Source organism: Gasterosteus aculeatus, chromosome 6 (assembly GCF_964276395.1).
Source record: "Gasterosteus aculeatus chromosome 6, fGasAcu3.hap1.1, whole genome shotgun sequence".
In the NCBI taxonomy this organism is placed as follows: Eukaryota; Metazoa; Chordata; class Actinopteri; order Perciformes; family Gasterosteidae; genus Gasterosteus; species Gasterosteus aculeatus.
The window spans coordinates 20378178-20400174 of record NC_135693.1 but is presented as its reverse complement, the minus strand read 5'-3'; the positions used below and the strand labels follow the sequence as shown (position 1 = coordinate 20400174).

The 21997-nt window shown below is 49.6% G+C and overlaps 1 protein-coding gene across 9 annotated transcripts in view; it reads left to right on the top strand.

Moving 5' to 3' along the window:
* ninl (ninein-like) overlaps positions 1–21997 on the top strand; it is a 24176-nt gene extending 2179 nt beyond the window's left edge. For 2 of the 9 annotated variants that reach the window (XM_078104362.1, XM_078104363.1), the window contains exons 2-32: positions 1569–1640; positions 1996–2185; positions 2343–2439; positions 2819–2863; positions 6451–6638; positions 8400–8466; positions 8591–8844; positions 9847–10023; positions 10432–10568; positions 10918–11058; positions 11154–11328; positions 11703–11813; positions 12276–12356; positions 13206–13350; positions 14518–14586; positions 14680–14804; positions 16387–16467; positions 16576–16703; positions 16798–16935; positions 17147–18283; positions 18618–18722; positions 19391–19460; positions 19525–19692; positions 19979–20008; positions 20103–20216; positions 20288–20413; positions 20600–20725; positions 20795–20866; positions 20941–21138; positions 21387–21500; positions 21578–21997. In XM_078104362.1, coding sequence (XP_077960488.1) covers positions 2003–2185; positions 2343–2439; positions 2819–2863; positions 6451–6638; positions 8400–8466; positions 8591–8844; positions 9847–10023; positions 10432–10568; positions 10918–11058; positions 11154–11328; positions 11703–11813; positions 12276–12356; positions 13206–13350; positions 14518–14586; positions 14680–14804; positions 16387–16467; positions 16576–16703; positions 16798–16935; positions 17147–18283; positions 18618–18722; positions 19391–19460; positions 19525–19692; positions 19979–20008; positions 20103–20216; positions 20288–20413; positions 20600–20725; positions 20795–20866; positions 20941–21138; positions 21387–21500; positions 21578–21760 — 4785 coding nt within the window. In that variant the 5' untranslated portion in view covers positions 1569–1640; positions 1996–2002 and the 3' untranslated portion in view covers positions 21761–21997. Of the gene's footprint in view, positions 1–790; positions 1110–1568; positions 1641–1995; positions 2186–2342; positions 2440–2818; positions 2864–6450; positions 6639–8399; positions 8467–8590; positions 8845–9846; positions 10024–10431; positions 10569–10917; positions 11059–11153; positions 11329–11702; positions 11814–12275; positions 12357–13205; positions 13351–14517; positions 14587–14679; positions 14805–16386; positions 16468–16575; positions 16704–16797; positions 16936–17146; positions 18284–18617; positions 18723–19390; positions 19461–19524; positions 19693–19978; positions 20009–20102; positions 20217–20287; positions 20414–20599; positions 20726–20794; positions 20867–20940; positions 21139–21386; positions 21501–21577 lie in introns of those variants that run through there. The other 7 variants (XM_078104360.1, XM_078104361.1, XM_040179475.2 and 4 more) reach the window with 7 other exon arrangements.

The following is a 21997-nucleotide window of genomic DNA, read 5'->3' as shown; positions in this document are numbered from 1 at the left end:
CGTCCCAGTAGGGCGTCCCAGCAGGGCGTCCCAGCAGGCCGTCCCCGCAGGGCGTCCCAGCAGGGCGTCCCAGCAGGGCGTCCCAGCAGGGCGTCCCAGCATTGCGTCCCCGCAGGGCGTCCCAGCAGGCCGTCCCAGCATTGCGTCCCCGCAGGGCGTCCCAGCAGGCCGTCCCAGCATTGCGTCCCAGCAGGGCGTCCCCGCAGGGCGTCCCAGCATTGCGTCCCAGCAGGGCGTAACATGAGGTCAGTGGCTTCTTACTAACAGCCCGCTGAAAGCACTCATGATATGTGGATGAACAGCAGCAGCACCCCCAGTGGCTGAACATTAGACTGCCGCATCAAGTCGCCATGGTTACACAGTAGAGACCGGAAATACGTTATTTGTCATTCCAAAATAAATGTGAACTTAAACACGTTTGATATCTATTTTCCTTTTGAATTAACAAATAAATAAAATAAATTAACTGAAAATTGCAACCCATTCATTCTTTTGGCTGTATTAATAGTTTGATCATTGTTTATTTAACATTGTACGGTTTATTTCTCCTGTATAATGTCAGTCATGATGGTTTAATAATTCATTTGATTTTTGGTTGGATACTATTTTATTTACTATAGTTATTTTTCTATTTAACTGAACTTTAGATGATCTCTAAAGACACACACGAGTTATTGACCACAATGATGACGTCAGCATCTCACGAACCAAAGCAGTGCGGTCATTTTGCATTAATTCATATTAATAGTTTCAGGGGCAGTGAACGTCTTATTTTGAAACTGTAGATCGGAAGTGACATTCGTCGGTTACCGGTACTTTCAGCTGGCGGTCGGTCGGTATCGCCCTGTCCCGTTACGCTCGGTTCAGACTGGAACTCACTCATGGACGACACGAGAAGCGGAACCGGAGAGGAACCGTAAAGGAACCGGAGAGGAACTAAAGAGGAACCGTAAAGGAACCGGAGAGGAACCAAAGAGGAACCAAAGAGGAACCGTAAAGGAACCGGAGAGGAACCAAAGAGGAACCAAAGAGGAACCGTAAAGGAACCGGAGAGGAACGGGGAGTCGGAGGGGGGATTTTTCCCGCCGTAAGAAAACAAGTTACCAGCAGTCAGTTACAGGAGAGACGAAACTTCTTGTGTGTCTGTGTGCATGTGTTGTCTGTCTGTGTTGTGTGTGTGTCTGTGTGCACGTGTTGTGTGTGTGTGTTTGTGTGCATGTGTTGTGTGTCTGTGTGCATGTGTTGTCTGACTATGCGTTGTGTGTCTGTGTGAAACGAGATGTGGAGAAAAGTTGAGGCCTAAAAGTGTTATTTGTCTAATAACGAGAGACGAGTTGCTCGTTGTGTGTTTGTTTTAAGTTGTGTGTTTGTTTTAAGTGTGTGTTGGCACATCAATGTTTTTAAGGTAGAGACTTTTAATTTGAAATCTCTTCCAGACGGAGTTGATAGAAGTCATTTTTTAACTAAAGTTATTAGTTATGACCAAAGTTTTTAATAACCACCACTGTTGTGTTTTAAATACACGCAAGATGTGAGAACAAACTGCTGTTAATTGTAACTTTTCTCAGGTAACACAGCCATGCTGTCCGCCAGGTGGTTCCCCTCACTTGAACCCCCCCCTGGGTCCTAAAGCCTTCCAAGTACTGCTTCTTTTAAACATCAATACGCATTATGATCATCAATGTACTGACATACATTTAGAACAAAATACCACAACTACGCAGCACAGTTTATGCTGCTCCCTGATAAAAACATGTATAAATGTTAAGTGTGACTTTTGAGATAAACGCTTCTTAATGCCGTGTCAGTGGGCAGTAGCTTTATGATTTAACTGCTACTTTGTGATGGAATACTGCTGTTACAAAGCACCACATAGAATGCGTACCCATAAACCAAAGTGCAATGCAGTACATTTACATTATTAAACATTTACATATATATAAATATACACACACATATATATATACGTGGTATTTCCTCTGTGTACTGGTGCAGCGGAGGGATGCAGGAGGCGGAGCTTAGCCACTACGTCACCCAGCTGAAGGTGGAGTTCGACGGCTGTGATTCGACGGCCACCGGCTTCCTGGACCGAGAGCAGCTGACGGAGCTCTGCAGGAAGCTGCAGCTGGAGGCTCAGAGACCAGTGCTGCTGGACACGCTACTGGGAGGACGCCACTACGCCCAGGTAACTGCTGCTGGTTACTGCTGACTGACTACTAATGGCTACTGGTTACCGGTCAACTGGTCCCTGTGTCCTCACCAAATCTCTTAGTTTATTTACGCGACTGGTTCTTCGGCCTCCGTGCGACTAAACAACAAATGTGCTCGTCTTTGGCGTCCAGGTGAACTTTGAGGAGTTTAAAACCGGCTTGGTAGCCGTTCTGTCTCGCTCTCTGGACTCCAGCACATCAGAGGACGACAGCAGCTACCTGGAGCCAGGTAAGAGCCAGGAGCTGCAGCCCCTCCTCCAAGCTGGTAAGACCCCAACCATCTGTGAAGGGGTGTGTGCTCGTTCAATAGGCAACCACACGTACTATGGCAATGACCAGTTCAGGAGCCACTCGACTTGTCTTTTTGACACATTTACCTTCTTTCACATTATTAGTTTATTTTTATTTTACCGCTATCAACATGTGAATAAAGTATTTAAAAGAAGTTTGAAAACATGTATGAGATGGCGGCAAATCACTGTCAAAATTTGAGAGCGCAAATCAGGTTGATGCGCACGTGTCAATCAAACATCCGCGAGCAAAAGTCTCCGTCATATTTGCTCACGAGGTGAATCTCTGCTCGCGCTCGCTGTTGTTCTTTTTGACAGTAAGGGGGTGGAGCCAGTCACCAGGGGGCGAAGCCAGTCACCATGGTATCCACATCTAATTGGTTACAAACCCCGTCTTTGGATTGGCTGGAGTGATGCATTCACACACCTATAGACTCGTTGTGATACTAGTTGTGAAAATAGTTGTGAGAATAGTTGTGACTCTAGTTGTGACTCTAGTTGTAAAAATAGTTGTGACAATAGTTGTGACAATAGTTGTGACTAGTTGTGAAATCAGTTGTGACTCTAGTTGTTAAAATAGTTGTGACTCTAGTTGTGACTCTAGTTGTGAGAATAGCTGTGACTAGTTGTGAAAATAGTTGTGAGAATAGTTGTGAAATCAGTTGTGACTCTAGTTGTGAAAATAGTTGTGAAATCAGTTGTGACTAGTTGTGAGAATAGTTGTTAAAATAGTTGTGACCTAGTTGTGACTGTAGTTGTGAGAATAGTTGTGACTCTAGTTGTGACTGTAGTCGTGAGAATAGTTGTGAGAATAGTTGTGACTAGTTGTGAGAATAGTTGTGAAAATAGTTTTGACTCTAGTTGTGAGAATAGTTGTTAAAATAGTTATGACTCTAGTTGTGACTGTAGTTGTGAAAATAGTTGTGATTCTAGTTGTGAGAATAGTTGTGACTCTAGTTGTGAGAATAGTTGTGACTCTAGTTGTGAGAATAGTTGTGATTCTAATTGTGACTGTAGTTGTGATTCTAGTTGTGAGAATAGTTGTGACTCTAGTTGTGACTCTAGTTGTGAGAATAGTTGTGACTCTAGTTGTGAGAATAGTTGTGATTCTAGTTGGGACTCTAGTTGTGTCCCTAGTTGGGACTCTAGTTGTGAGAATAGTTGTGAAAATAGTGAGAATAGTTGTGAAAATAGTTGTGATTCTAGATGTGAGAATAGTTGTGAAAATAGTTGTGAAATCAGTTGTGACTCTAGTTGTTAAAATAGTTGTGACTAGTTGTGACTCTAGTTGTGAGAATAGCTGTGACTAGTTGTGAAAATAGTTGTGAGAATAGTTGTGATTCTAGTTGGGACTCTAGTTGTGTCTCTAGTTGTGACTCTAGTTGTGAGAATAGTTGTGAAAATAGTGAGAATAGTTGTGAAAATAGTTGTGATTCTAGATGTGAGAATAGTTGTGAAAATAGTTGTGAAATCAGTTGTGACTCTAGTTGTTAAAATAGTTGTGACTCTAGTTGTGAGAATAGCTGTGACTAGTTGTGAAAATAGTTGTGAGAATAGTTGTGATTCTATTTGTGAGAATAGTTGTGAAATCAGTTGTGACTCTAGTTGTGAAGAGTTGTGAAGTCAGTTGTGACTAGTTGTGAGAATAGTTGTTAAAATAGTTGTGATCTAGTTGTGACTGTAGTTGTGAGAATAGTTGTGAAAATAGTTGTGACTCTAGTTGTGACTAGTTGTGATTCTAGTTGTGACTAGTTGTGAGAATAGTTGTGACTCTAGTCGTGAGAATAGTTGTGAGAATAGTTGTGACTAGTTGTGAGAATAGTTGTGAAATCAGTTGTGAGAAAAGTTGTGATTCCATTCGTGAGAATAGTTGTGAAATCAGTTGTGACTAGTTGTGAAAATAGTTGTGACTAGTTGTGAAAATAGTTGTGAAATCAGTTGTGAAAATAGTTGTGAAAATAGTTGTGAAAATAGTTGTGAGAATAGTTGTGAGAATAGTTGTGAAAATAGTTGTGATTCTAGTTGTGATTCTAATTGTGACTCTAGTTGTGAGAATAGTTGTGACTCTAGTTGTGAGAATAGTAGTGATTCTAATTGTGACTCTAGTTGTGACTCTAGTTGTGACTCTAGTCGTGAGAATAGTTGTGAAATCAGTTGTGAGAATAGTTGTGATTCTATTTGTGAGAATAGTTGTGAAATCAGTTGTGACTCTAGTTGTGACTCTAGTTGTGAGAATAGTTGTTAAAAAAGTTTTGACTGTAGTTGTGAGAATAGTTGTGATTCTAGTTGTGATTCTAGTTGTGACTCTAGTTGTGATTCTAATTGTGACTCTAGTTGTGAGAATAGTTGTGACTGTAGTTGTGACTGTAGTTGTGACTCTAGTTGTGACTAGTTGTGAGAATAGTTGTGAAAATAGTTGTGACTAGTTGTGAGAATAGTTGTGACTGTAGTTGTGAGAATAGTTGTGAAAATAGTTGTGATTCTAGTTGTGACTCTAGTTGTGATTCTAATTGTGACTCTAGTTGTGAGAATAGTTGTGATTCTAGTTGTGACTCTAGTTGTGATTCTAATTGTGACTCTAGTTGTGAGAATAGTTGTGATTCTAATTGTGACTCTAGTTGTGAGAATAGTTGTGACTGTAGTTGTGACTCTAGTTGTGACTGTAGTTGTGACTCTAGTTGTGACTAGTTGTGAGAATAGTTGTGAAAATAGTTGTGACTAGTTGTGAGAATAGTTGTGACTGTAGTTGTGAGAATAGTTGTGAAAATAGTTGTGATTCTAGTTGTGACTCTAGTTGTGATTCTAATTGTGACTCTAGTTGTGAGAATAGTTGTGACTCTAGTTGTGACTGTAGCGTTGATTATTGTCTGCACTGTGGTGCTGCAGCTTCCTGAGTGTATTTCATAATAAGAGTCTGGCTTGTGGTGGCAGAGCTGCAGACATGCTGGAGGTTCCTGCTTATTACACGGTTGTGCTGAAGCTATTTCTGTCTGTGTGCTCCACCTTCTCCTCACCGCCGCAGTGAAACATCAGAGCTCAGGAGAATGTTGTCTGGAGGTAACATTCTCCTGAGCTCCGACATGTAACACACTCATTGAAACTGTTTTCATCCATGAGCTTGTTTTCCATGTTGATAACACGCCGTCACTTGAGGCCTCTTAAGTTAGATTAGTGACATCCAATGTCGTGTTACTCTCTCGAACGGCAATCACAGCTTCCTGTTCAGATCATTGAATGGTTAGAAACACGGCCTCCAGCTTAGTGTCCATGTGGAGAAGATACATGATGAAGGACGCGAAAGAGCAGAACCCGAACACACATCCAGCAACCGGGAGAGCTCCCTGAACGCCGACAATCACACGGACCTCTGAGGTCCAGCAGGCTGCGAACGCCGCTCCTACAACACGCTGCTCCTCCGACACGCCGCTCCTCCGACACGCCGCTCCTCCGACACGCCGCTCCTCCAACACGCCTCTCCTCCGACACGCCGCTCCTCCGACACGCCGCTCCCCCGACACGCCTCTCCTCCGACACGCCGCTCCTCCGACACGCCGCTCCTCCAACACGCCTCTCCTCCGACACGCCGCTCCTCCAACACGCTGCTCCTCCAACACGCCTCTCCTCCGACACGCCGCTCCTGCGACACACGCCGCTCCTCCGACACGCCGCTCCCCCGACACGCCGCTCCTCCGACACGCCGCTCCCCCGACACGCCGCTCCTCCGACACACGCCGCTCCTCCGACACGCCGCTCCCCCGACACGCCGCTCCTCCGACACGCCGCTCCCCCGACACGCCGCTCCTCCGACACGCCGCTCCTCCGACACGCCGCTCCCCCGACACGCCGCTCCTCCAACACGCCGCTCCTCCAACACGCCGCTCTTCAGCGCTCTTGACCCTGGTTCTGAGGCAGATGTTTCCAGTGTGACTTGTCTGTCTTTGTGTCTCTAGTTGTTCGAGAGGAAGTGAAGCCAAAGTTCGTGAAGGGAGGGAAGCGTTACGGCCGTCGCTCGCAGCCCGACGCCGCGCCGACCGGCGTCACCGATAGCCCGCCTTCCAGAAGCAAGGCCGCGGCCTCGTCGCCGGGCGGCGTCCGCAGGGCCAAGGTGAGGCGCTCCACGTCGCTGGAGAGCATTGAGGTGAGACGTCCGCGATCGCTTCTCTTTCTTATTGAATCCTTTCATCCTCAGAGACGGATCCACCTTCAGCCATTGCTCTTTTTTATGCGAACGCACTTTTTCATGAATTGCTTCCACGTTCGACAATATTCGGTTTCAAATCAGATTCCATTTTTATCATCTAGAAATTCTGTGTTTCCACTCGGGCTGCAAATATTCTATATTCGAATATATATTCCAGTAGTTAAAAAAAAAAACTATTCAAATGTGAAAATTAATATTAGAATATTCAGATATTCAAATATATTTGAATGCGCATTAGACACGTCACTAACGGTACAAATGAATACAATGAGACACAACTACTTGTGTAGGTAATTTAAAGCCGATTTAACAACATTATCATTGGAAACGTAAAAGAACAGACTTTCTGGGGGAAACACAGAGTTTGCTTTGGAATTCTCATTGTTAGTTCAAATATTTTCTTCTACTATTACTACTACTTTCTAATACTTTTTCATGTATACACCGAGATTTCACAACATTTTTGGTCATGGAAATTTAGTTTGAAGTCCTGGAAATCCATTGGTCAAAATGTGTATGAACCCTGTGCTGCGTAACGAGGCGCGCACACACACACACACACACACACACACACACACACACACACACACACACACACACACACACTCTGGGTCTGAATGAGCCTCTTTGTGCTGGCTGGGTTTGGTCGGTTTCACATATCAGTTTCTGCAGTGGAGGCTGTGAGTATCTGGGGGGTTCAGGAAGTGGGGTTGTGAGGAATGTGGCGGTTTGGCGCCCCGTTAGAGCAGCGCCGCTCTCTGTGGCTTCCACTGAGGTCCCACAACCTCCCTGTTTATTGAACGTGTATCTGACATGGAGAGGCCTCGCCCTGGCAGCAGGAGACTCATCTTCACGCGTTGAAGGTTCCATGTGTTCAGAGATGACCCCTAACTGACAGTAGGTCGAGAGAGGGTCAAATCTCAGAAGACCCAAAGCATCCCCAGCTTGACACCTGTCAATCAGCGTGTGGCCCCGCCCTAAAGCATGCGCTGACTCTAAATGGACCATCATTTACTAAACGAACATCATGCCTGAGACCGATACTAGTAGTAGTCATAGACTTCGTTGGGAAGTGGACTGTACTTCTCACAGAGCTTTAACACTGCATGACGTCATTCACACACGGAGCACCTGCCATCAGTAACTAACACTCACACACCCGATTGGAGGAGGGCGGCGCCTCCTGCAGGTTGCTACAGAGAAAGCAGCTGTAACTCGTGAAGCTCGCCTCGTTGTCTCCTGGTTCTCTTAGTAAATCTTGAGTTGAGATCAATGAGCGAGAACCAAAAACAGACGTGATTGGAGGATAGTGGGGAAGCCTCGACCAATGGTATCATAGCAGCTTTATTTATTTTCAATATTAAGATTCTCAGAAGGTCTCCGTCAGACTTCTGAGGGAAGGTTGAATTAGTGTTTATCTCTTTAAGTAAGTTCCTCCTCGATGGGATGATGATTGAACTGTAAAGACACGGCGAGAAGAAGCGCAGAGACTCCTTCACCTCCCTCTGGGTCAGACATGGAACCGCTCCATGAAGCAGAAATCTGTAAATACTTAACGCCATTTGATCGTTACATAAGGCGCACACGCACACACACACTCACGCACACACATGCACACACTCTCTAACACACACACACACACACACACTCTCACACACACACACGGAGACGTTTTTGACCTCCATGTTTTCTCTGTAGAGCCTGAAGACCGAAGAGGAGACAGGAAGTCGGAAGGAGAGACTCCAGTCAGACTTTCAGAGTAAAGGTACTCAGTGCTATTTGGGTTGATCAGCAGCGTATTGGTGATGCAGCTCACCTGTACTTGTAGTCGAGTATGATGACGTACTATGTGTAGTACTACAGTACAGTGTCTTGCCTGATGCCTGCAGGTCCTCAGCAGGAGTTGGATCTGGGGGTTGTTGGGAGAGATGGAGCAGGAGGTCTCCAGCAGCTCTACACAGAAGTTCTCTGTGAAGTGAGAAGCTCGTCAGTAACCGCGTCAGCGTTCAAACAGGATGTGGACGCGCTGCTCGGGAACGCCAAACTGGACGGCAGAGACTTCCAGAAGGTTCTGCGTTGCTCCGCCCCTGTGTCCTGCTCCACCCCTGTGCGGTCAGCTGACCTGCAGAGGCCGCAACCGTGGGTCAGACACTCTCTTCATTTGCTAACATGTGCATCATGCGACACACTGTCCAGTGCTGCAGGGATGGGTCATTGAAGGGTCTACTGGGCCGGGGGGGGCAGGGTTCTCTGGGGCCCAATTTTACTTCTATATATCAATACGTATTTACTGAGCCTGCGATTCTCATTCGGAGACTTCTGGAGTTGAGTTAACCGTAAAGTAGCAGCTGTAGCATCTACCTGGGTTCTCTAGAACTGGAACACTCATTAATTAAACCCCACATCCAGTCGGACCGCAACCAAAACAGACCCCTCATTTCTTCCTCTGTAAATTTAAAAATGAGTTGATGAGGAGCTCCTGAACGCACCGTGGCTCCGCCCACCAAAGGGCCAATCAGGAGGCTCGGCTGCAGCTGTCAGTCATTAGTCCGGCCATGTGTGTGGGCTCCTCAGGGAGCTTCTCTGTCAGACAGGTGGGACTCATGCTCTGTTCATCTGGGCAGGATGGACAGGATGACCTCCAGCTACACTCAGGTGAGTGGGCTTCAGATGGGTAGACCTCAGGCGGATGGACCTCAGGGGACTGGTTACTCAAGCGGGTGCTCCTCGGGTAGATGAAGCGGGTGGGCCGCGATGATGTCACTGCGATGGGCGGCTCCATCCATCTGAGCCAAAGTTTAGCCTGGATTGGAATAGTTTAGAGCTGCTGAGATGCTCTTCTAGGAAATGATGGATCAGTAGATGCAGATAGAAGAGGTTCACCTAAACGATCCAGCTGTATGAAGAGACGCAAAGGGACAAAAGGTTAAAAAGAGGTGAAGTGTATTTACTGGTTTCTCTTTAAATCCTTTTGAGAATGCTGACAGAACAAATGATTGGATTACTTTTGATCCACGGGGTAGAAAGTGTCCCCCCTTGTGTCCCCCATGGCTCCGAGTGAAGTGGGCTAATCCAGATTAAATGTGCAGCCCCATGCTGCCGGGGCTCAGGCGCCCTCACCCCTGGTCTCGTGTCGTCCATGCAGCATCAGGCCGCCCTAGAGGAGCGCTCGGTTCGCTCCACCTCGCCCTCCCTGCTGGCGGCCACTGTGGGTCAGAGGGTCCTGGGCCGCCTGGACGAAGGCTCGGGATGCACCAGCCCAGAGCGGGTCGTCGCCCTCTGGACCGAGGAGGGCATCCGGAACGGTCGGGACATCCTGCAGGTCAGTACGGATCCTCTGTGTGGTCCTGATCCGTTTTATGCGAGTCTCAGGGGGCGAATCAAGGGGAACAAAGTCGTGGAGGAAAATACGGGACAAATGTGTCCTTGATGAAAAGCAGCAGTGTGGATGCACGGGGCAATAAAGTCTATGATCCATAAATAAAGCAACCAGCGACTTCCACACACAAAGACGTGACTCTCCAGGTCGTCTTCAACAGAACACGTGACTCCACCTGTTGTTCTGGAGGTGAATCGCTCTGCAACACACGCAGGACTTTACAACCAGGAAGTGAAACCAGCGCGTCGACGCGTGAAGACGCAGAAACACGCGGCGGCCGTCAGGTTTCTCGTGGAGGAAGGAGGGCGCTGGTGTGGTCTTTCGGCTCCTAATGGTGGCGTCTTGTTTCAGACGCTGGACTTCCCACTGGAGGAGCGGCTCAGTCTAGCGGACCTGACTCTGGCTTTGGACAACGAGCTGCTGGTCAGTGGTAACGGCATCCACCAGGCCGCCCTCATCTCCTACAAGAACGAGGTGCAGCACCTGCAGTAGGTGTCCTCCTAGACCAGTGGTCCCCCACCGGGCCGCACAAAAAAAACAAATCGCTTTTATATTTCTCATCGTGGTGCAGGGAGTAGAGTGGCTGCTCCATGTCCTGTGCCAAAGTGTCCCTGAGCAAGACACCTAACCCCTAACTGTCCCCGGGCGCCTTTCCGGCAGCACACTTGCTTTTCAGAAAAATGTTTTATTTTGAAAATGACCGGAAAATGTGCCAAGAGGTTCTTAACGTCACCGAGCGTTATTTTGCACGTTGTACAATTGTCCTCGCTGTACTTGAGGACCGTTGTCCTAGACATGTCTGTGACAACACGTGATGTCACACGCGTGTGCGTGCAGGGTGCAGGTGGAGCAGGCCTGCAGAGAGCGGGACAAGATGAAGACCGACCTGGATCTGTCCCATCAGAGGAACCTTCAGCTGGTCAGAGAGGTGGACGAACACCACAGCAGCCTGGAGACCCTCAACCAGAGCCGGATCAGGTCGGACTGGTTCAGACTAGTCTACTGGTCTATGTACTGGTTCTAGATTGGCCAGTGAGACGGCGGTGCTGACGGGCTGCTCTGTGACCGGACAGGGACCTGGAGCAGGACTTCCGGGACAGGCTGGCGGCGGTGCGCGGCCAGGCGGAGCAGGAGAGCGAGGCTCTGGTCCAGCAGGCGGAGAGCGAGCGCCGCTCCCTGCGTGGCGAGCTACGGCTGCTTCGAGCCCAGGAGGCGGAGCTACGGGAGGAGCTCTGCGGCGCCAAACAGGTGAGCAGATGCTGTCTGTCATTCAGGGGCGGAAACCACAGGTGGAACTGCGTCAAAGTATTTCTAACCCTCTGAATTTGGGAACTGTCTGTTTTGTTATTCACCCTCAACGCTGTGTCCATCCAGGAGAAGTGGTGGATCCAGATGTTATATGGTGTAATGTAAGTGTATGGTACCAGTGACTGGTGGAGCCGTGCGACGCAGTGAGTGGCTCCGCCCCTGGTGTCAGGTGATGACCAGCAGCCAGAGGCTTGTGTTTCATACCTGTGGACGAGTAGCACACAGGCCTTCTGTGTATGTGGAGATGTTCCCACTGAAGACCTGGATGCAGCGTGTGGTCTTTAAAGTACACGCGTGTGTTGCTGTGTTCTAAGGAGAGCAGTCGGCTGGAGGAGGACCTGAGTGCAGCGAAGCTGAAGCTGACTGAAGCACAAAGCTCCGTGAGCCGTCTGCAGAGAGACGTGGACCAGCTGCTGCTGGACAAGGTGCTGAGAACAGGGAGCCTCTGCACGCAGCCTTCAGCCGCTTTCAGCTCATTTTGGTCTCTTGACCCTGTTTTTACTGTTTTCGGGGAACAGAGGAGCATTCAGCAGCTAGAGACACAGATGTTCCCCTCAGGAGGTGGTGGAGACCAAAATCAGCTAAAAGAAAGACTCCTGATGAACCTACTAGTAGTAACCTAATAGTGCTAGTTAATTATGACCTACTAACACACTGACCTTTTAACCTTAACACGTTCTTAACCTTTCAAGCTGTTAGAGACAAAGATCACATGTGTGTTCTGTTCTCTCACACACACACGCGTGTAACGTAACTCGTCTCCTTGTAGCTGATCTATTATTGATTCTCTCCTCTGACTTCGTCTTCGCTCCGACCGATGAAGATGACTTTCGATCAGTTGATTGACAGTCAGATTTAACCAATCGGGTTGCTTCTGTGTTTGACAGCTTGGAGTTCTGGACCCGACTGGTCTGAGTCACGAGGAGCGATTCTCCCAAATGGTCAGAGACTACGAAGTGCAGTGCCGGGTAAGACAGACACACACACACACACACACACACCTTTATTGAGTTGTCATGTATTAAGTCGGCTCTTAATGTTCACACCAAATGTCAGGTGAAGTTTCTGCGTGAGTAGATAAATAATCAGCAATGAGATGCTTCTCATGACATCACTGCTCCAGACTCCATTCAGAAAACAAGTCATTTCAGTCTTAAAATATCAAACTCTAAATCCAGGCTTTTTCATGATGTTATTTCTGCGTCACTTGAATCTGTTCGTTGTGACTAAATCACAGCAGGATCTGGTGACTGAGTAGAGCTCCAGTACGTCTGTCATGAATGACACTAGTTTAATTTAGCTTCCAACTTAAACTCTGAATCGGTGGATGAAGGTTGTTTCTAAGTGATAATGTTTGTAAAGGTCATGATGAGATTTACGTCTTTTTGTCTTTTTAGCTTTTTATTTTCTGAGTATAAATAAAAAAGGAGCAATGTTCAGCACTTTGACTGAGGGAGTTGTAACGCCTGATTTTGTTTGTGCCCTGAACGCCTCGTGTGGGCTCCAGAGACTGAAGGTGAGAACTTGGTGTGGTGATGTTTGATTTATTGATCTCAGTCCATAAATTACTCAATGTACATATAAATGAGCTTCTTTAATTATCAGACTCACTCTTACTACTTTTCTTTATATTCATTTGTTTTATGCCCGTTATTTAAATAAGTGTATTTGTATACGATACCACTGTAGTACACTAGTACCCCAAAGTGTATTGTAGTTGTACCGTACTGGTAAACCGTAGTTTGAGTCCCGGACAGGTTGCTGTGAGGAACACTTTTTACAGAAGGTGTGTGGTGTGTGTTGTGTGTTGAGTTCAGGAGCTGCAGGACAGAAATGATGAGCTGAGCTCGGAACTGGAGCTGCTGAAGAGTCAGAGGAGCGACAGGAAGTCCAGACGTTCTGCTGGAGACGACGGAGCGCTGAGCTGGGCCGAACAACGACGCAGCAACGAAACCAACTGTGGTAACTCCACCACGGGGTCAATCATCTCACCACGGGGTCAATGATCTCACCACGGGGTCAATAGGGTCAATCATCTCACCACGGGGTCAATGATCTCACCACGGGGTCAATCATCTCACCACGGGGTCAATAGGGTCAATGATCTCACCACGGGGTCAATGATCTAACCCCGAGGTCAATAGGGTCAATGATCTAACCACGGGGTCAATAGGGTCAATGATCTAACCACGGGGTCAATAGGGTCAATGATCTAACCACGGGGTCAATAGGGTCAATGATCTAACCACGGGGTCAATAGGGTCAATCATCTAACCACGGGGTCAATAGGGTCAATGATCTAACCACGGGGTCAATAGGGTCAATCATCTAACCACGGGGTCAATAGGGTCAATCATCTAACCACGGGGTCAATAGGGTCAATGATCTAACCACGGGGTCAATAAGGTCAATGATCTAACCACGGGGTCAATAGGGTCAATCATCTAACCACGGGGTCAATAGGGTCAATCATCTAACCACGGGGTCAATAGGGTCAATGATCTAACCACGGGGTCAATAGGGTCAATCATCTAACCACGGGGTCAATAGGGTCAATGATCTAACCACGGGGTCAATAGGGTCAATCATCTATGAGACGATTGCAGGCGCGTTCTTCTGACAGGAGGTGGAGCCACTTGATCACAATGCTGAGCTCTGATTGGCTGTCGGGTCACCAAATGACCTCCGTTTGTTTGAACTACAGAAGAAGCAGCAGCAAAGTGTTTGTTGTTGTTTTGTAGTGTGATTGATTGATGATCAATGTTTTCACCGTTATTGATCCGTTATTAAATGTATAAATAATAATAATCTTCACAGTAGAGGAAGTGACACCAACTCCACCAGGTGAAGGATTATTATTGAGCAATCAAACTTATAAATTCATACATTGATTACGTAATTATCTTCACAGCATTGGTTTATTTTTTGAGTTGAATGAAGACGGATGAAACTCTGACGTAAACAGGAAGTGAGATCAGGCCGAGCAGGTTGGGTGTAACTCGCATACCAACACACACACACACACACACACAGCTGCTCCAGGTGCCGACATGGCTCACAGTGAGTCTTTGATTTACGTGTTTACGTTGTTATTCCAGCCGTTGTGTCACCGTGTGTTTGTGTGTTCAGATGACGTCCAGGTGAAGACCAGCTTGTCTCCTCTGCTGCCGAAGAAACCGCAGCCGACAGATAAAACGGGTGAGACACAAACTCTCCTTTCAAATCACATTGTGGTTTGTTGTCGTGACCCTTTCAACCTGAAGGAGCTCCGTGTCCTCCTCCGCCCTCCAGCTCTGTGCTCCCTGCACAGCGTCTCTGGGCCCAGCGTCAGCATCCAGACGGAGCTGGCTGTGGAGCAGCTGAAGACCAAACAGCAGCAGGAGCTGCAGGAGCTGCACGTCCAGCTGGAGACACGGGTAGCACGCTAACACGTCACATGTCATTTATCTGACGCTTTCATCCAAAACGACTTTGTGTGTGTATGTGTATATATTTATATATATATATATATACACACACACACACTAAGTGCATTTCAACCATAAGGAAACAAACTCAGAAGAACAAGAAAGTGCGATTTGATCAAATAAGCCAGTTTACAACTTGCTGTAGATAAGAACCATTATAAGTCCAATGTAAGTGCTACAGTTAGTTAGTGTGTTAGTGGAGGTAGAGTCTGAAGAGGTGTGTCTTTAGTCTGAAGATGTGAAGGCTCTCTGTGGTCCCGATGTCTTCAGAGACCTCCTTCCACCATTTAGGAGCAGGACAGCAAAGAGTGGAGATCTAGTCGAGTGTTTTGCTCTCAGTGAGGAGGAACAAGCAGTTTATCACATGCAGAGCGGAGAGTGCGGGTCGGGATGTCGGGTTGGACCAGGTCCTGGATGGAAGCTGGACCCCATCCATTCACAGCCTGGTACGTGAGCACCATGTTTAGAACTGGATGAGCCACTGGTACCAGTGAAGAGAGCGGAGGAGAACTTAGGAAGGTTAAAGACCAGTGGAGCTGCTGCATTCTGGATGAGCTGCAGAGGTGGAATGGAGGTAGCAGGAGACCTGCAGGAGTTACAGTAGTCCAGGAGGGAGATGACAAGAGCCTGAATCAGTACCTCCTTCTGAGTGAGAAGAGGACGTGTTCTCCTGATGTTGTAGAGCGAGTATCTACAGGATGGTGTTGTCAGTGATGTTGGAGTCAGGGAGAGTCGGCTGTCGACGTCACGCCGAGGTTCCTGCAGTCAAAGTGGGCGTTAACACGGAGTCTCAAAGTTAACAGTCAGGTCCTGTGAAGGAGAATCTTTTCCCAGAAAGAGAAGTAGTTCCGTCTGTCGGGGTTGATTTTCAGATGGTGGGCGGATCCACTGAGAGACGTCAGTCAGACAGGCAGAGATCCGAGTGAGGGAAGGAGAGAATTAGTTGGGTGTCATCAGCATCGCTGTGGTAGGAGAAGCCATGCGAGCGAATGACAGCGCAGAGAGAGTTGGTGTAGAGCGAGAAGAGGAGGGGACCCAGGACGGAACCCTGAGGAACTCCAGTAGTAAGAGGACAAGGTTCCCACACAGATCCTCGCCAGGTTACCCGGTAGGTGCGTCCGTCGAGGTAGGACGAGAGAAGGGAGAGAGCAGAGCCTGAGACACCAAGTTCCTGAAGGGAGGAAATAAGGATCTGGTGGTTGACTGTCATATGCAGCAGAGACGTCCAGAAGGACGAGGACCGAGGGGAGAGAGGAGCTCTAGCAGTGTGGAGCTCTGAGACAGCGAGGAGAGCAGTCTCTGTGGAACGGCCTTGAAGCCGGATGGTGGCCCGCCGGCAGTACTCCAGTGATAAGACAGTTTGCAGCTGTTACATAGAGCTTTGCTTCTGACCACTGCGCCGTCTCGTTCTCAACTTCTCTGCTAATGTGCAGCAGAGTTAAATGCTCTTCCACTACTTTAATGTGTGTTTATAATGGTGCCCTGATATCCATACCTAACACATGTGCTACGTGGTCTCTGCCCCTCCCAGGTGAACTACTATGAGCGCAGCCTGGAGGTGATGAGGCAGAGCATGGAGGTGGAGCGTAAAGACATTGCTCAGGCCTTCAAGGTCAACACCAAACTCCATGTTGTTCTTCATGAATGTGTGGATACGCTGAATCCCCTTCTGCTGAGTTGCGTATGGTACCATGAAGTCCTCTCATCCTCCCTCCTTCAGATGGAGATCAGCGAGCTGGAGGAGCAGAAGTCTCAGGCGGAGCAGGAGGTGAAGCAGCTGAAGGAGGCTCTGGGCCGACTGCACCCGCAGGCCGGAGGAGGAGGGTGGAGTCATGGGCAGGAGCGTCGGTGAGGAGCTTCATCGCCTCGCTGGATGCGTCACGTCAGCTGTGACCGGTTGCTTTTTACCCTCAGCGTCTTGTTTTTATGTCATTTTTCCCAGAATGCAACGGGAGCGGGCAGAGCTGGAGCAGAACTTTGCCAGAGAAATCGGCAACCTGGTCCAGAGGCTGAGCTCTGAGAAGGACGAGATGGAGGCGGAGCTGAAGCTGGAGAAGGACCAGGAAGTGATGCTGGTCAGGTGGGTGGAGCCTGTAGGCCTGTCCGTTAAACATTTCAATGTAGACTCGCGTTACCATGACAACCGTCTGATGAAGCGTGAAAGCTCTTGAGGTCATAGATCTGCTGTAGTGAAGTGCTGATCACTTTTATTGATCCGAGTCACAGCTGGTCAGAAACAGGAAGTCTCTCGGCTGTGATTATTGATTTAACGCTGAGTACCATGTGAGCAGCGGCGAATCAGCGCTGCGGCTGCCCTCTCGCATGAAGCTGCAGCGCCACGAGCGCCGCCGGCTCCCAGAGCAGAGAGGTGCTGAGGAGCAGCTCAGCCAATCGGAGGCCAGCGTGGAGGAGCTCAGAGGGCGGCTGGAGGAGGAGCTTAAAGCCTGTAGCAGGCGCTGTTCTGAGCTGGAATCCAGGCTGGAAGAGAGCATCTCCTTCCTGGAGGCCCTTGAGCTTACGAGTCAGCGTCTGGGCTCAGAGAAGAGCTCTGTGCAAGGGGAGCTGCAGCAGGTGAGGAGCAGGGAGGAGCAGCTTCTGCGTCAGGTGACCCAGATGAAGGAGGAGCTGGGAAACCTTCAGACGGCGTCCAATGGAGTCCTGCAGAAGCAGAAGCGGCTCCAAGCCAGAGAGCAGAGGGTGGATGTCCTGAAGATGGAGCTGGAGAGTCTGCAGGAGGACTCCAGGTTCCAGGCTCAAGGTCTGTCCAAAGCCACTGCTGGACTAGACTTGCTAAAGATGGACCGGGCCAGGCTGATCCAGGACCTGAAGGACCAGGCCATGGCTGTGGACACCCTGCAGCTGGAGCTGGACGGCGTCTTCGAGGAGTTGGATAGGAGGAGAAGCGCCAAGGAGGCTCTCCAGGAGGCCCTGAAGCAGGAGCAGACCCTGACCTCGCTGCTCCAGTCTGCTCTGGATGGGGACAAGGAGGAGGTCCATGGTGTTGGCCAGGAGAACGGGACCTATGCCCAGCTGGTGGACCAGCTCTCCAACCAGATCGTAGAGATGGAGGAGGAGATCTCCACTCTCAGAGACCATCTCAGAGAGCTCAGCGCTCAGCTAAATGACACTGCAGACCTGGTCCTGGACCTCCGGAGGCAGCTCAACTCCAAAACCAGCGAGTTGGATCTGCTCCGGGCCGAGGTCGCAGAGCTCTCACGCCGAGACGAGGACCAGCACCGGAAAGACCTGGATGTGAGCAGACGCCAGGTCCTTCAGCTGCAGAAGAACCTGCTGGAGTCCCAGAACCAGCTGAGGACTGCGGAGCAGGACTTTGAGCAGGAGAAGAGGACCATGATGCAGAAGCTGATGGAGCTGGAGAAGCTGGTCCTGGACCTGGAGGAGGTGATGGACCTGGCCAGTCCACACAGGTTTGTGGAGCATGAGATCCAGAGCATGGACCTGCTGATGACTAACTGCATCCGTCACAGCCGACTCGCTTTAACTCTTCAGACGAGATGTTCGTCTCTTCCGTCTGCTTCAAATGAGCCGTGAATGTGTCGCTTTCATTTTAGAACCCGAAATTCTGAGCGTTCCTCTGTGTTAACGACGTACATTCATTAGCAAAGCACGTTAATATGCGGTAAGATTCTTCAATCAGCACAGAAATCATCTTTTCATGAATCAAATTAAGTTATTACTGAATTGTGTGATTTTAAAATCTATCCCAGGGGGTCCTGGTCCTCACTCGGTGCGTGTTTCCAGGTCCCAGCTGGAGGAGGTGCGGGCGGAGAACGGCGCCTTGGGGCAGCGGCTCGGCGCCCTGCAGCAGGAGGTCAGCGAGCTGGAGGACGACGTCGCCAAGAGGACGTGAGTTCTTCCTTTTTATGATTCTCAGCTATTTTTGATTTAGTCTTTAGACTAAAGTATAGTATATAATAAGCCATATTAAACTCAGGCCCAGGGACCCCCTGTGGTGTGTCTACAGCTACAATAGTCCAGCTTGCAGTACTTGGTTGTCCATCAGATGTCCTCCTAGGACGGGCCTATAGATGTCCCTCCTATAGGGCGGGCCTATAGATGTCCCTCCTATAGGGCGGGCCTATAGATGTCCCGCCCTATAGGGCGGGCCTATAGATGTCATCATGACGCGTTAATATCCGCCGTACTTCGTCTGTCTGTCGTCTGTCAGCTGCGTGCGGATTTAGGGGGAAAAGTATCGTGACTTCGTCAACCACCAACATGTTCGTCTCGTTAACGAAAGTTAGAATAGATTTAGTCATAGTTTGTATTTTTCGTCTCGTCTTAGTCGTGGAAAAAAGTGTGTCACTGAGCTCGGACCGGTTTCCCACCTCATCCACCCTTTCCACTGGGAACTGCTGCATGGGGGCGACCTGGGGGCCCTTTCGTGCCATCCAGGGGTCACAGCGGGGACAAGTCCTCCACGTCCCTCCTGCACTGTCCCCAGCAGAAGCCCTGGCGAAGGCGGCGCAGTGAACACGCCTCATGCTCATGTTTGTCCCTTGTTCTCCTGCCAGGAGGAAACTGGACGAGATGGAGAGGGAACACGAGCGGAGCCGAGAAGCAGAGAAGACGCTGCACAAAGAGGTGAGAGGAGCTCCCGCCCTCTGACCTCTGACCTCCGTCGCTCACGTCTTCTGTGCGTCTGCAGAACTCCAGGTACCGAGAGGAGCTGCTGGACCTGAGCGCCAGGAACCTGCGGCTCAGCGCTGACAACGGCGAGCTGAGCGCCCGTCTCCGCGGCGACCAGGAGTCGCTCCAGATGCTGCGGGAGCGCCTGCTGACTGTCTCCAAGGAACAGGAGGAGGGGGTTTCCACGGCAAGTCGCTCCCTTTGTCTCCTCAAGAAGGTCGGCGGGAGTTTTGGTTTCAGGTCTGACCACCAGACCACCAGACCACTAGACCACCAGACCACCAGACCGTGTTCTGAATGAGCGACGCGGAGTATTGACGCGGTTGTGGGATCAGTAATAACAAGAAATGTCATTTGTTTACATACAAGAATTATAAAGACAACTACATTCTTATTCTCTCACAAAATAATCCACAAGAACATCAGTTTCTGAATCCATGAAACGCTGACGATGCTCTTGTGTCTGTCTGCAGGAGAGACCGCCGAGTGTCCCCCAAGACCAGGTCTGTGTCCTGTTTACTCCTCCTTTGATCCCCGCTTGTGAGATGCAGTCCAAACCGGACTTCATTGTGTGTTACGTTTGTGTGCACGTGTCAGCTGACCCGTCTGTCGGCGCTGGAGGCGGAGCTTAGCGCTGAGACCCTGAAGCTGCAGCGGTTGGAGGAGGACAAAGACAAACTGCTGAGAGAAGCGGACGAGCGGAACAACAAGGTTTCTGCCGCCGCCTGACGCGATGACCACCAAACAAGCCGCTGGCTTTTCTCACCTTTGACCTCTGTCAGGTGGAGGCTCTGCAGCGGGCGCTGTTCTCCGTGGAGGCGGAGGGGGAGGAGCTTCGCTCTCAGCTGCGCGCCGTCTGTCAGGAGAAGCTAGGCCACGCCCAGGAAGTGAGCCAGCGGCAGAGGAAGGTGTGACGGCGTTAGATGGAAAACAACAAATCCACGTTTATTTAATATTCTTCATGTATTCGTTTCTTCATGAGTCGCATCCTTCAAGTGGTCCATACGTGGACATCGTAATAATAATACGTCACGTGACGTCACGTGACTCCCTGGTCAACATGAGCACAAGTCACAGCTTCGTCTGCCTGTCAGGTGGAGGAGCTGGAGAGCAGCGTCAGGAAGCTGATGAGGGTGGAGGAGGAGCTCCGTCAGGGTCTGCAGGAGCAGCAGGAGGAGATCCACAAACTGAGAGTCCAGAACCAGGAGCTCCAGCACGAGGTACCAGAGCAGTCCGGCACGCTGTGGTAGTCTAAATGATCCCAGATCAATGTCTCTGCTGTCTCTCAGCTGGCAGCTCTGCAGGTCCAGAACCAGGAGCAGCAGATCCTGAAGACCGAGCTGATGGAGGCTCAAGACCAGGTCTGGACTCTAGGCAGGAGGACTCCATGGTGCCCGCGGAGCTCAGTGCTTTACAGTGACCTTCCTTTGCTCAGGTGCAGCGGGCCGATGCCGCGCTGCAGCTGGACCGGTTGCAGCACCTGAGGAGGCTGCAGGAGGTGCAGAGGCAGGCCGGAGATGGACACAGGGAGCAGGAGGAGCGGCTGCAGGAGGAGCAGGGGAGGAGTCGGCAGCTGGAGGAGACGCTACGGCTTCGGGCCCAGCACAGCAGCTCCCACATCAGCATGAAGCAGGTAGACGCTCAGAGGTCAAAGGTCACTGCGTTGCACCTTCCTATCAGACAAAACGTGGTGGTGCATGGAGTAGAGGGTGCTCTGGGAACTGTTGGCAGTTTGAACCCCGGCTGCTCCATGTACCATGTCGAAGTGTCCCTGAGCAGGACACCTGACCCCCACCTGCCCCCCGGGCAGAATGTAACAATGCAACGTACGTAGTTAGCCATTAGCGGTGCTGCTAATATGTGTGCGTGTGCTGCGTTCAGGACCAATATGAAAAGGCGGTGCTGGTCCTGCGGCAGAGGACTGAGGAGCTGGAGACCACTCTGAAGGCGGTCCGGCTGGTCCTGCAAGAGAAGGTCCAGCAGCTCAAAGAGCAGGTGAGTCCTGGCTCCTCCCTCACATGACCGCTTGCCCCTCCCCTCGGTCACATGATGTGCTGTCGTTTCCTCCTCAGCTGGCGAAGAACAGGAAGTCTGGTGCGCTGCTGAAGGATCTGCACGGCGAGAACGCTCAGCTGATGAAGGCCCTGCAGGTCACGGAGCAGCGGCAGAAACACGCAGAGAAGAAGAACTTCCTGCTGGAGGACCGAGTCCGCGCTCTGAACAGCCTGCTGAGGGAAGTTGTCACGGCCGTCTGAGTGGAGCTTCTCCTCGAGGGTCAGTGAGGCCATGAAGTCACTGTCCTCCAATATGACATCACAGCATCAGTTTACTGTATTTATAATGGCTCAATAAACTGCAGGGTGATGTCTGACCTGAATATTTTAAGTTTAATTATAAAGGAATAATCTGTCACACACTCATAGGAATGTTTGATTATTGAAGCCTTTAAGTTAAATACAATGTTTACAACAAATAAAAAAAGATCGATAGAT